At 40.8% G+C, this 15299-nt stretch overlaps 1 protein-coding gene across 1 annotated transcript in view; it reads right to left on the reverse strand.

The window, feature by feature from the left end:
- Window positions 1–15299, reverse strand: part of rims1a (regulating synaptic membrane exocytosis 1a) — a gene marked incomplete at both ends in the record, with an annotated part of 137708 nt that overhangs the window by 41317 nt on the left and 81092 nt on the right. The window contains 7 exons of the mRNA XM_080740637.1: window positions 584–699; window positions 1388–1434; window positions 3232–3249; window positions 4668–4791; window positions 5859–5958; window positions 6804–6917; window positions 9557–9597. Coding sequence (XP_080596763.1) covers window positions 584–699; window positions 1388–1434; window positions 3232–3249; window positions 4668–4791; window positions 5859–5958; window positions 6804–6917; window positions 9557–9597 — 560 coding nt within the window. The remainder of the gene's footprint in view (window positions 1–583; window positions 700–1387; window positions 1435–3231; window positions 3250–4667; window positions 4792–5858; window positions 5959–6803; window positions 6918–9556; window positions 9598–15299) is intronic.

Raw genomic sequence — 15299 nt, forward strand, 5'->3', positions numbered from 1 at the left:
ACACACACACACACACACACACACACACACACACAGTTGTACGTGCTGCATATGAAAACAGACAGATGATCGCAGAGCCGCCACTGTACTGTACATCAGTGGTGTAAAGTAACTAAGTACATTTACATAAGTACTGTACTTAAGTACAATTTTTAGGTATTTGTGCTTTACTTGAGTACAGTATGTCCAGTACTTTTACTCCTACTCCACTACATCTCGGATCCAAATATTGTATTTTTTTTTACTCCACTACATTTATTTGACCACTTTAGTTACTAGTTACTTAGTGGATATAAATTATAATCTTATAAAACATACATTAACCACTTTAGCCCTAAGCCGATCTACAAGCTCGCAACGCGTTGTGAGCTTGTAGATTTGCTATTTTCAAACATTTCAGTACTTTTACTTTTGGTACTTTGAATTTGATACCAATACTTTTGTACTTTTAGTCAAGTAAATTTTGACTGCCGGACTTTTACTTGTAACAGAGTCTTTCTACATTACAGTATTGATACCTTTACGTAAGAAAGAAATGTGAGTACTTTTCCCACCACGGCGCTGTACATACACATACACTCACAGAGAGTTGTCCAGGCATGAGTTGTGGTGCATCTCGCAGCATTCCAGGACTGGACGGAGACAGGACGGATATGGATGGTCTTTCCATCTTCTGGGACTCGAAAGAACTGGAACCTGCTGCCAGAGCCACAGTACACACGCACACACACATACACACACGCACGCGCACGCACACGCGCACACACACACACACACACACACACACACACACACACACACACACACACACACACACAGAAGTTCAAAGGACTAGCATATACTGTAGATGTGTAATTCAAGTCGAGTCAGTAAAATATGTGTGGCTTGTTAGATGTGAGGTGTTCAATGAAGTTACATGATCTTTGATGGTAGATTAAAGGACAACTTTGTTTTTTTTACAACAAGAGTTCATATTTTAGATGGTCATTAGAGAAAAGAAAAGATGAGTGTTAAAATGCGCTGTGTGTTAACAAAAGCAGAACGAGAACACAACTCATACGAAACAAGACAATACAATAATCACAAAGAAGTGAGAGAAGAAGTGAACATACAGTTTTAGAGAGAGGAAGAATGTATGGGAGGATGATGTAGAGAGACAAAAAGAAAGAGTGACAGAGAGACAAACGGAGACAATAACACAAAAAGAAAAAAAGAGACAGACAAACACAGATAAATAGACTAACAGATAAGAACGGCTGAACAGACAGACAGCCAGAGACAGACAGACAAAAGTATAGAGACAAAACAGAGAGAGACGCCCACAAAAAAAAAACAGTCAACATTAACTGCAGTAATAAAAAACAGACAATTCAGAGGAGATACGTACTAGATTCTAGAGGGGGGTGGGATGTGTCTGGTATTCTTGGGATATCACTGGAAAGACAAACAGAAGAGACAACATGTCAATAACTCTTGACATCTGACTGGACCAAATCTGAGCGAGCATACTCTAGTCTACACAATAAAATCCAGAGCATTAATTTCACTCTGAGACTGGAAAATGTTAAGTGTTAATTAACACAAATAACATAATTTAACTCTCAGAGTTAAATTAACAGTGAAATCTAATTGCACAGGCATGCATGCATTACAGATGTATTAGCTAGAAACCAGTTAGAGACTAGAGGTTATTGCAATTGAAGGTTATTTTGACTTTCAGGTCAAAATATGGTTAAGGTCATGAGAAAGTACACAGCAAAATCAGTGTTCATTTATACATTTGTGACTCTGAGAGTATACAATTGTAAATGGATCCTTGCGGGTCCATTTGGTTACATTTGTACATTCTCAGTGTTAAATTTAACACTTAAGGATTTTGCGGTGTGGGGAGATGAGAGATGCAGTGTTTTCCAGAGGTAGTGGTCCCTATGGTGGTCCAGCAAGGTTTTACACATTTCCATTACAAAAAACACACTTGCCAAAACCCTACTATTCTTAGCCTGATTCATAAGTCGTTGCAAGACAGTGTCGCTTGCTCAAAATAGTTCTGATCGCCCAGTAGTGGTCAGATCTAGTTCAATAAGTTGCTGTCTCGCCACCAGCACTGTAAAGAACTCACAAATCACTGGAAAACACTGGAATCCGTTGTTTCATACGTTAAGCAGCTGTTAGCCATTCCTGCATGCCTCCCTGTCTAAGGTGTCAATGGTAAACCATCATGATCAAATGAATGTGTTTGAGCCCATTCCAAAAACAGAAAATAAATGAATAGACCTTTTTTCACAAACATGGCCAATTTGCGTCTGTTTCCTCTTAGTAGAGATTGTTTTTTAGTTATTTTTTGTCTTCTCACCATTGCCACATATTTGAACTGCACAAACCCAAGCATCCCTATTTTGGCCCTGTCATAATAGGCATACTAAAGAGATTTGGTGTAGAGGGAAAAAAAGGAAGGGACCAAGTATAGACCCCTGGCAGACACCAGTCAATAAAGCATGCAGGGTTTAAGTGGTTAAGAAGAGGCCAACTTTCTGCCACCACAGATTCTATCTGTAATCATTTAGTGTTTCAATGAAGCACAACACGCCGGTACAGGTGTTGTTATTGACATTATGTACATATTTATTATTTTGTCAATGACTGCACAATAAAAAGTGAATGGCAAGGTAACACAATGTTAACTGTAGTTATGTTAATTCCTCTGGACCGTATATGCAAACGACAACAACTCTAATGCTATATTGAAACAAACAAGTGAACACAGACAGAATCCGAGGCAAGCGAAAGTTGGCTTCCAAACAAAGCTGGTAATGGTATGGTAAATAAAAATATATTATCTACTAAGACGAAATGGAAGTAGGACTGCTATGTTTGTGAAGAGGCCAATTAAAACAAAATATTATTTGCAATGTACAGTAGCCCATCCTCCCAACTTCAGTTCTAGTGTGTTTGGAAAAGAATCACTGAATAAACCTTTAGATTTAAGACATCAAATACTGTAGGAATAACACTTGGTCTCTCTTTGGATACAGGAGTCATTCACAGCAATGAGAAAGGACACAATAAAATCCTGTGTAAAACCTTGTTATTTTATCTCTGAGAGCGAACAAATTGATTCGCATTTGCACAAGTCAGAAAGACACAAGTGCCATTTTTGTTGTGAATGAAAATGGAGTGTGAAGTATGGGAGGATTAGGGATTCCTAAAGCAATGGGCTGTTTATTTACTTACTGATATTTTCTATACACCCTTCGCAAGTGTTTGGAGAGAAATTAATACGTTCAACTTTTTTTCCCCCTCATGAAGGAGCACATTAGGTTATAATGATCATATAGAATAAACAGATGTTTGAGGAAAATAATGCATCTTTTTTTAATATGAAATCCTTTCTCAAAATAAGGCTTTAAAGGGCAACTTTGCTAATACTTAATGTTAATCCTATCATTCTATTTCGAGGAGGACATGGGAAAATGTGATATAACACTTCACAAAATGTTCTGTGTCGAGAGCTTGCCCTGGAAAGTCGCTGCCAGCCTACATAAAATGATACGTTTCAATGGCCCCTTTTACACAGCCTGTTCAAGGCGAGAATGTTGCCCCATCATTCCGCCTCGGTGTTCTGTATAAAAAGTACGGAAACAGAAGGGGGGGGGGGGGGGGGGGTTTATTGTTGTGCCACTTTTGAGTCGACACTGGAGGTATAGTCACATAGCTGAATCTACGTCTGTGTAAAAGGGACAGTCGGTACAGCAGGACAGAGGTATCTATGGTCCACACACCTTTCTGAAGTGAACCTCTCCTTTCCTCTTTTTAATTTCTCATCATCATTGCACAACCCAACCCACTGTTATTAAGGAATTGGCCTAAATGAATTGGCCTTATCTAATTGAACAATACAACAATCTTTTGAGTCAAGTAAGTAAGAATGGTTTATTGTCAGCCTAGAACAAAGTTTACTTCAATGCACTAGACCCCCAGGAGGTGGAGCGCAAGCCATGATACTCATATGCTGGGTTGAAACAGCCCAGGATCGAACCCAGGACCTTGCGATCCAGAGACAAGTGCTCTGCCAACTGAGCTATCGGGACACCATGTTTTTGGTATAATAATCCCACACAATGTCTGAACTTTGTTTGGCTAGAACATCTTGGAGGCGCAAGAAGGTCCAAACTTTGTTCTGGCAGGCATTGCCGAAGTTCTTCCCATTTTGTTCTTATTACCTAGCCTGTCCAAAAGAAGTTCGGACATCAGTTGGACTTTGCTGCAGGTTTAAAAACTAGATGTTGACACTTGTATTCCACGTCAAGCCTCTGATTCCAGGAAATGTAAATGTACACATGGACGAGGCTTTGCTTGGTTCAGTAAAAAAAAAAAAAAAAAAACAGGCATTAATGATGAATCTTCTTTATGCTACTATTGTGGCATGATCTCTGTATACAAGGCTGGCAGCGATCAAGTGCAAGCCCAAGACACAGTAGGGTTTACTGTACATTACACTCACACTGTATCGCTTTCACTAAGGATGAACACAAACTGCACATTGTTATACAATAGTCTATATACGGGAGCTCTGATTTGAATATTTTGATTTAAATACAAACACCATATTGTTGTTTTCCCGGCCACAGGATGTGACAGTGCAGCATGTTAATCTAGTCTTGACTTACCCAATAGGTCTAGACACCACCAGTTCAACTTGAGGCTCTGACTGGGACTCCAGAATGATGTTGTAAACTTCCTTCATGGTTGCCCCTGGCAACAGTTTTCCGTTCCATTGTAAAACTTCATCCCCTGTAAGAACATTTTCACCGATGAGCCATTGGTCTGTGTGAGCATGTGTTTAGGATTGAATGCGTGTGTGCGCATGTGCGCAGTGGTGTCAAGTACATTTACTGGACTTGAGTACAGTGTCAATAGTCCAGTAAAAATAAGGCTGAGGTTGGACAAAATTGTATTATTTAGTTTTTCAACTGATTCTGACAGGAAATTAGGTCTACTAGCCAGGATAAAAAATCTACCATGATCTGCTCACTGCAAATACCCACAGTGGCCAAATCAAGTTGGGCTCCCATCGACTTTCTATACAGGAGGAAAATACCCAGAAAGAAAATGTGCTTTAAGTAGGATGTGAGGGGTCTAACTAGGGGTTTGTCATGATGCTGAATCCATTGCAAGCATTTGTTTTGCACAAAAACATTCATTGGCCCCATAAAATGCCCACAAAACTGTGGAAAAGTGATGACTCATCACTTTTCATCACTAAACCATCATTTTCTGGGGCCATTGTTAGCCCAAGGAATGTTTTTTGTGCAAAACAAATGCTTGCAATGGATTCAGCATCATGACAAACCCCTAGTTAGACCCCTCACATCCTACTTAAAGCACTTTTTTCTCTGGGTATTTTCCTCCTGTATAGAAAGTCGATGGGAGCCCAACTTGATTTGGTCACTGTGGGTATTTGCAGTGAGCAGATCATGGTAGATTTTTTATCCTGGCTAGTAGACCTAATTTCCTGTCAGAATCAGTTGAAAAACGAAATAATACAATTTTGTCCAACCTGAGTGTATTTTTTCCCTAGATTTACTAGACTACAAGGTACCTTTGCTTTACTTGAGTATTTCCATTTCTTGACACTTCTACTCCACTACATCTCTGAAGTAAATACATGTACGTTTTACTCCAAACTACAGTTACAAATTAGTTTGTAGATTTAGATTATTATTACAAAACATACATTAACCAAACATGTGTGTGTGTGTGTGTGTGTGTGTGTGTGTGTGTGTGTGTGTGTGTGTGTGTGTGTGTGTGTGTGTGTGTGTGTGTGTGTGTGTGTGTGTGTGTGTGTGTGTGTAACTTACCTGCCCGTAGATGCCCCACCACATCAGCCAGGCTTCCTTTCTTGACTTTGGTGATGAAGGCCCCCAATCTGCCTGACTCTGTTACCCTGCCACCAACCACCTGAGAGACAGACAGAGAGATGCCGAGAGTGTGTGTGATACTCTGCGACCTGCAGTGATTCATGCACACATAATAATTACACATCCTAATTGTGCAACGGAGTATAAAGTAACGACTGCACTTCCTGATTAGTCGATTAATCAGAATAGCAATCGATCAAATAATCACCACGGAATTAATCGTTAGTTGCTGTGTAGCAGTTGTATTATAACCAGCCAGTGTCTGTATGAGCAGTGTCTGGTATCACTCTGTCTATACTCACTATAACAACACAGATAATGTGTGCGTGTGTCCCCTAGGTCAGTGGTTCCCAAACTTTTTAGCTCAAGACCCAAAAGAGAAATTTGACGTTTGCCAGGGACCCAAGCTTTGCACCAAATTATGAGCTTGTACTGTAGGTCTGCTATTTTCACTACTTCTTAAACAAAGTTTTTTTATTTATGGAATCTATTTCATTTTATTTATATTTACTCATGAAATTACTTACAAAATACTTTTGAAAAGTATATTGTATGCAAGAAAATGAAATAATTAAGAACAAAATGTAGGAAACAAAAAATATGAAATGAAATTAAATGAATTTTTTATTTCCGTGTCATGGCCCATCCCATATGGGATTATATGACACATTAGATATCAAAGTTAACTGACATCAACAGTCCTTCCGGTGTTTACATTACACCCTTGTTATAAATTAACAAAACCATAAACATGAGAACAATACATCATGAACAAATAAAATAATCTAATAACGAGGCATTCATTCACCCGCGACCCATAACAAATTGGTCCGTGACCCACAAATGGGTCCCGACCCACTGTTTGTGAAACGGTGTCCCAGGTACCTTTAAGCCCAGCAGTGCCCCGGCCTCTTTGGGCATGTTGGCGCTCCTCTTGCTGAGCGTGATGTGTCCAATCAGATGGTCCCCCTCTTTGGATGGCTGCCACGTCACAGGATGCTGCAGCCGGAAGGAACACACACGCAGCAGTCAATACAACACTGATCCAGCGGTACAGATCGCACAATACACGCAGACAGTATACATGCGACTGTTGAACAAGACCTGACCCTTCTATGGGGCCTTTTGTAACTTAGTGTCTGATCTCATGTATACCTCCAGCTAATGTGGACCGACCTAAATGTATTTATTTATTTCCGGATAAACTTTATTTTGCCCACAGTTTTGGTGGCACACACTTGTCAAATCGACCGGCTTCATCGGGAATCGTCTGGTTGCATTTAGTTAAGACATCTGTTCTATAGTTTAATTTATATAAATGTATTAGTGAATACATTTTCTCCATTGACTTGAACGGGGAAATGCAAATACTAATTCAAAAAACCAATTAACATACGTTTTATGCCCATATATGGAGATTCCTATATTATCAATATTAGTGCGAGGTTGCATGTCACCCTGATGTGTCTTACTAGTATTGAAGATATGGGCTTAACCCATTCAGGCCGGGAACACATTTTGCTGTTTGGGAGGGGCTTACAGTACATGTACAGTATGTAGCAACATATTTGTTTTGTAGGCTAATTTCTGATTTAGCCCTATTCTATAGGTTAGGCCTAAATAATGATGACATCACAGATCTCCACATATGCAAAAAAAAAAGGGACAAGGACTGACACAGAGATCTCCATCTATGGCCATTAATTTATTTGTGAATACATTTTCCCCATTGACTTGAATGGAGAAAAGTCAAATGGTAAGACAGAATTCATTTGCAAGTGTGACTCGCATCATGGCAACCACACTTGCAATTTCCCAGAATTGCATGGATCCTCCTGGGTCTATTCTTGGTGCCCTCCTTTCTCTCTACACCAAATCTCTGTGACAACTAGTATTATGGCCGATCTACATTGTGTCATGGTGGGACTGAGCTTGATGAACTGCTTGCCAAATGTTCAAATATGACAGCCCCAAAATAGGGATCATCAATCAATCAATCAATCTATAAATAAATGGTTTTCGGCTTAATTATCTTCATTATTCCAGTCAAGAAATAAAGCATGGGCCCAAGCCAGACGCTCAGGTGACCCCTCTCACTAGCTGGCCTTCAGGCAGCTACCCAGCAAATGTACTGTGCTAGTGAGAAAAGCTAAAGTTAACTATTATGTAGATTTACTTGGTGGCGACTGTACTCACTCATAAATTTCACCAGCAGAAAGCTAAATTCCAGTGCTCATCTTAGTCACAGAAATTATGTTTTAACTGATGAAAAAGATACATGCACAGCTTTTAATAACTATGTTCTGCTACAGGCCACCTATTTGACAAATTGCACATAAGCAATGCTGCTGCTGACACTTTGCACTTAGGCAATGCTGCTGCTACTGCTAGCAAAGGACTCTTTTAGAGACAGCTCTCTGTCTGCCTCAGAAAACTCTTTCTTTTAGTCCTTTCAACACCAGTGAGGTATTTCATGATTTATCCACAATAGATCCAAAGAAATCAGCTGGGGAGGACAATTTGGTCTCCATTCCCTTAATTACAGAATACATTTGTTATTTTTGATTTGTCCATTTTATCTGCAATCATAACTGAGTCTGGAAAACTGCTAATATTGTACCTTGTTGTGCATAAAGACGACGATAAAAATGACCCAATTATCGTCCAAACTCCAAGGTTTGGTCCATTGTTTTTTATTTCTAGTTTTAATTGGGGTTTACCCTCTTATTTAAATTCTCTTTTGCAGTGGAAAACTAGTGCCAATCAAATGTGCTCTCAGGACTGTTTGATGCTTGAGATTACACGTGTCTCCACTGAGCTGGGAAAGTCTGCTTACAAGTTTTGCATATCTGCAACACCTTACAGGGTTTGCTTAAAGGGATACTGCACTTTCATCTCCTGTGCCTTTTATGAACACCCCAGACAGTTTTTATGAAATATTCGACTGAAAGTCAAAATTGCACCGTTTTTACCTTGCACCTGATGTTGATAAATCATGCAATGTTATTTTATTTATAAAAGCGGTTTTCTCAGACTCGTAATCTCCCACTTGGCGTGGAACACTAGCCCCCCAGCAGTAAAAAGGAAGTTAAAACAGCAGAGCCAAACATTGCAAAGTCTGCTTCATCCCGATAGTTTGGTCATAAATACCTGGTGGGTCCGACCGGATCAGACCGTTCAAGAGGCCACCGGATTTGTGGGTCTGACCATTCCGAGGTCGCCAGATTTGACTGGGGCGAGTGGACTTTGGTGTCCAGAAATACGCAGGTCCGAGGTCGCCAGTGTTGAGTGTGGGGTGAATCGTCTGACCGATTGATTTCAAACATGCCGTGTGCATTGTTGAGGGCCCATGGGAGTAATGTTGCTAGTGGGTCCATTTCTTGCCCATACCCATATAAGGAAATAACTGTATTTAACTGCCTGTGTCCCTTTTATGCCCATATATGGAGAAATCCCTGATGTCATAGTAGTGACGTCAGTCTTGCCTTCATGTACTAAGATAATCAGTACTGCACTAAGTACTCTGACAACAGGTACTTTGATAATGGGTTCACAAGTACTATAACTGTGTGGAATAGACAACTGTGTGTAACTGTGTGGAATAGACGTATATACAGTAGACCCACCCAGGGACTTACGTGCCATACAGTGGGGTCATGAGGGTAACACTCCCAGTCACCTGTAAGACAAAAGAAACATTTTGCAAAAAGTCAATTTTCTTTTTCTTTTCTTTTTTTTGTATAAAAATCTTTTGAAAAGGGCAGAACAAGCTCACAATGCGTTGCAAGCTTATAGATCGGCTATTTTCAAAAGGCCGAAATGTAGCTGAAATGTAGCTGAAGTGGTTAATGTAGGTTTTGTAATAATAATACAAATCTATAAGGACTTCCTTTCCCATCATACCCTCTGACACAACTTCCTCCTTTGGATTTTTCAGCGCTGTCAAAGAATGTTGTCAACTTATAAACTGCCAGCCTTGTTGATATGTAACTAGTAGATAAACTTGTAAATGTAGCAGAGTAAACACATACTATTTGCCTGTGAGATGTAGTGGAATGTAGTAAAGGCACTGAAAATTGGAAATCCTCCAGGTAAAGTAAAAGTATCTCAATATTGTACATAAGTACAGTACGTGAGTAAATGTACTTAGTTACTTTACACCAACGCAGTCTATACAGACACACACTGTACATACATTCCCATTCCATTGCCTATAAACACTCACCTATTTAATCATCCAGCCATCCAGTAGTCTCTCTCTCACGCAACGCACATCCACGCTTATGTACATGCACGCAAGCATGCACGCACAGTCGCACACACACTCACACAAAGCAGTCACAAAGCAGTAAACACTGTGCATTCCAGCCATACTCCTACCATACACAGCTCGGCCAGATGTGGGGCCTCTTCATCATGTATTTGTTTAACAGTGGCCAAGGTTACGTTTATTGAACATTCAGACACAGGACAAAGTTATAAATATAATTATATCACTGTGTTACAGCATCAGCAGCAGCCATGAGACCTGCATCTATTTTTGTACCGCTGTTGAACACATTAATTCCCAGTTAAACATTTTGTCTGGAATAGGAGAATTAAAAATAGATTTCCTATCCTGAGGTAATAACTAGAACACGACCAATACTGGAGTTTCGGGCCAATGCAATTGTGGCAAAGAGAACATTTTGCTTCATGTCTGGAGTGAACACAGCTTCAGAGCTGAACATGGGGCTGAAAATGAAAACCTTTGAAATGATTATTTATTAGTGGCAGAATGAAGGGGTTATATTGTGGCCTAGAAGTCCAGGCGCATACCACATAGGCTCTGATGCCCGGCAGCGTGTCGCAGGTTCAAGTCCCGTTCCCGACGACCTTTGCAGCGTGTCACTCCCCATCTCTCCTATCAATAAAGGCTTAAAAGCCCCAAAACAAATCTATCACATGTTTAGGGTCATTTTAACATCTACTTAGGATTTTGTGAGCTCCCCAGACAGCTATTAAGATGCAGTATTTAGATATTTTATATTCCTTTTTATCAGACACACCCCAGCTATTTAAACACATTGTAACTAGTACAAACTCCATTTTAAACATGATATATTCATCCTCCTAATAAGTGAGGGGGCCATTAGTTTTTATATATATTTGGTTAAAATGGAGTTTGAAGTTACAATGGTTTTGTATAGGAAGGGGGCGCGTCTGATAAAATGACTATAAAAGCAACTTAAAAACTGTCTGGGGCGAAAGCCTGAGTAGACGATAAAATGACCCGAAACATGTTTGAAAGTAAAATATCCCCATATAGGTAACAGGACATACTACATCTGAAGAAGGTGGAGAAAGTGAGAACTATTAAGAGACTCTGAACTACCTACTATCAAACTGAATCACTAGTCATGTTCCTAACAAGACTGGGAACACCTGTAAAAGGACATCATGGAAAAAGGGGGTAAAAAATGCTTGTACACTGGCTGCACTTTTCAAAGAAAATAACGATTTTCCAAAAAAGAAAGTGAAATATCCCTTTAAGGAGATGCTGGAGAAAGGGGTCACCAAAATCAATAGAGTTCGTCCTGCAGTCTGCAAGTCAGCAAGTTTAATGTTTTTGATTTTGAAACCTTGCAAGTGGAAAGTTTGACATTAAGGAGGAAGGGTCATAGGATCACCAAAATCAGCAGTGTACATCCTAGAGGAAGCAAGTTTTATGGCAATCAAGTCAGTAAACCTTGTTTGGGAATAAAGTAGCGTTAGTTGGTTGGATAGTCAAAAACTGCCACCTGTAAGCTGAAAACATGCAAACAAATACCTGTAGCAGACAAACCAAAAGCACAGCAAATCTGCTGTTACTCTGCTGTTACTGGTCGACAGTCTGTCTTTTGGAAGGACCGCTTTAGAGCCTTGCCATTGATGGGGATAAATCTTTAAACAATATATTAAGATATGTAGAAAAAAAAAAAAAAAAACAACATGTAAAATATCGTCACTGTCGGGCAGAAACCTCGTATCTCCAAGTTTCAAATGTGTACGTCTTTTGGTAAACCAAAGCCCTGCTTCATCATACAAGACCGTCGCACACAACTAGTGAAAACAGCCGATTACAAGCACACAACGCCTCACGATGCAAGGTGTTGTGTGCTTTTAGTATATTTTATAGATGATATAGGTGTATGACACTGGTTCTCATAGTGGATTCAAGGGACTCTGTGGGCTCCTTTACCCCCCGGCTCCACCGAGCGCGTCGAGCGTCGCGTCAACGTCAACGCAGGGAACGCTCCCGTTTTAATCAATGAAGGGTGCTCCACTGCCGACGTCAACGTCCGCGTCGGACGCTCAAATTCGCCCCGGTTCATTTTTTGACGCCGTCCGACGCCGGCACGACGCCGTCATTTTGGTGGAGCCCTAGCCTTAGGGGGGTACAAATGGAACCAAATGAACACCAAAAGGTTCATTTCGTTCAATTTGTACACTGTTAAAGTTAAGGAGTAGGGCTGTCACGATTATGACATTTTACATGACGATACATTTTCACTCAAATAATTGCGATTAACGATTTAATTGTGTTTTTGTTGTTGACAATTACAATTCTGTTTTGCTTGTAGGCTTTGAAGTTGCACATGGTAGATATGACACATAACCTAAATATACAAAGAAATTACTGACATATTTGTCAACTTTATACTTAAAAATCAAACCTCGGTTCGAAGTGGAGCGGTGAATTTGAGCAGCTGTACCTACCCTATGTGAGTGAGTGAGTGAGTGAGTAAACTGTGCCTGTGAGTGAGTGGTGAGTGTGCCTGGCCTGCACAAAACAGCGCCCCTCCTTTAACTAGTGTGTTGTGTGTGGCCACTCAAGGTATTGCCAGGCTACGGACATGGCCAGCCAGCCACCCACCCAGCCAGCCAGCCACCCAGCCACCCAGCCACCCACATACCCACGGACATACCTGTCTATTGGGAGCGCTTTCACCGCTCCAAAAAGAACATAGATAGTGGAAATAGCCGATCTACAAGCTTGTAGATCTGCTATTTCCACTATCTTTTACTTTAACAAAAATATATGAACATTTTTCATCATGGAAACGATTATGACGATTATGAAAAAGAATCGCAATTATGTCAAATAATTGCGATTAGACGATTATGTAATAATTGTGACAGCCCTATTAAGGGGAGACCTTGACATTTGAAAGTTTGAAGAACACGGGTGTATGATTTTAAAATAAGAACATGTCTTTACTTGGGCTGAGAGCTGCAGAACCATCCAGATGAGAGCATTAAACCAGGGGTCTTCAAAATTTTCAGGCCAGGGACCCCTTAGCTGAGAGGGAGATGAAGCAGGGACCCCCTCTACATATTGTATAAATGTGTGATGCAGATTTTCATCGATTTCATAGATAAGACTAATCATTGACTTGTTTGACAGCGCCGTCATCTGTCTAAGTTGGATTTGTGTTAATGTGTATTTAACCACTTACTGTAAATCGTTTATTCTTGATGTTTCACTCTGTACTTGGTCTGCTCTTTTTTACCTCTACAACAAACCTATTTGCTGAAAATAGCCGATCTACAAGCTCTCAACCCCTCACGCGATCTGCTATTTTTGGCTAAAGTTCTCCTCAGAATAGGCATGCGAGGATTCAAGTTGTTCACTTAAAATAATTATCCTACTGTATCACACAAATATTTGGTGGCCCCCCTGTAGTAACTCTGAGGACGCCCTAGGGGTCCTGGACCCCCCGTTGAAGACCCCTGTCCTACTGTATAGCACAAAGATTTGGCGGCCCCCCCTGCAGTAACTCTGAGGACCCCCTAGGAGTCCCGGACCACCCGTTGAAGACCCCTGCATTAAACCATGGTGTTAAGCAGAGGAAAATACAACTGTGCCAACCCAGAGGGGTCTGAAGGCCTGAGGGTGATCAGCGGTGACAACCTACAGTATAGTGACATTATGTAATCCTACAAACAATGCAATGACACCGGACATTACTGTTCTCACCAATCACTATGGACTCTTATAATGCCTGCATTCAGTACTGGATATGCTGGGTTTTGTGAGTACTGTACTTACTGTACTGTATGTTTCTGTGTACTGTACATTCACTTGTGTGTGTGTGTGTGTGTGTGTGTGTGTGTGTGTGTGTGTGTGTGTGTGTGTGTGTGTGTGTGTGTGTGTCTGCTCAAGAGACTGTGGCCTAAACTGGACCCAGGTACTTGTGTTTGTGTGTGTGTGTGTGTGTGTGTGTGTGTGTGTGTGTGTGTGTGTGTGTGTGTGTGTGTGTGTGTGTGTGTGTACAGTCTGCATGTTCATGCATATGCTTAGATGTGCCTTTCTGTGAGCTCCCATGCGCACGTACACGCCTGCATGCTCCTGAACAGTGGTGCAAAGTAACATTACACAATAAAAGTACATTTACTCAAGCCGGCTACCTTAAGAACAGTTTTGAGGTACTTTGTTTTGAGGTACTATGACTTGACTTGAACATTTCCATTCTTTGATACTTTATACTTCTACTCCCCTAAACCACAAATATTGTCCTTTTACTCCACTACAATTATTTGACTAGCGGACTAAAGGCCGCTAACCGGAACCACCGGTGCCATGGGTATAATCGCTTTCTTTTGATATATCAATCATTTGGTACGTTCATTTTTTATTCTAACTCGTAGTGTGACTAGCAAGAATAAACAAATTGATTCGCAGTATTACGGAAATAACGTTACGTCATGTTGCAGTTTAGGTGTCACCGGAACCAACCACCAAAACCACTTCCCTTTTTTTTTTACCGGATCATACAGCTAGTTTTAGAATGAATACAAGGCTTTTCCCTGAGGTGGAAAGTCTGGCGACGCGAGGTTACGTAAACCAGTGTTTGTATTGTGGGGAAGGCGACGCATTGTGAACTTACCGATCGGCTATTTTCACCCCAACAGAAAGCTGAAAGTACACTAGCATAGAGCCCTGAGGGACTCAGCTCAACCATATGGGGTTTAAGAGGTTAAGTAAAAAAAAAAAAACTTCTTCCATCACTGCTCCCGAGTGATTTACATGCCTGGATGCTTCCTCCGTTGCCAACAAGCACATCTCGGCTCTGACCCGGGCTCAGCCTCAAGCTAAAAAAGGAAAGCCCACCGATCTGTTTAGAACCTTGTCCCGACAGAGCACTCTCGTCTTAAGACCTTCCACTTGATCGATCGTCACCTGGCCTGGTTCCCGTCCACAGTGGCACTCCAACTAAGAACAAACCGCACTAAATCAAAGTCGGCTTATGTTAAAAAGTGTTGCGTCATATAACAGTAGCTGTGCAGGCTTGGGCCTAATTTAATGTGACGCGCTGTTAGCTTGCAGATCTGTTATTTTTTATCTTTAGCCAAGTAACA

This window comes from Nannobrachium achirus (genome assembly GCF_963921795.1).
Source record: "Nannobrachium achirus genome assembly, chromosome: 13".
Lineage (NCBI taxonomy): Eukaryota > Metazoa > Chordata > Actinopteri > Myctophiformes > Myctophidae > Nannobrachium > Nannobrachium achirus.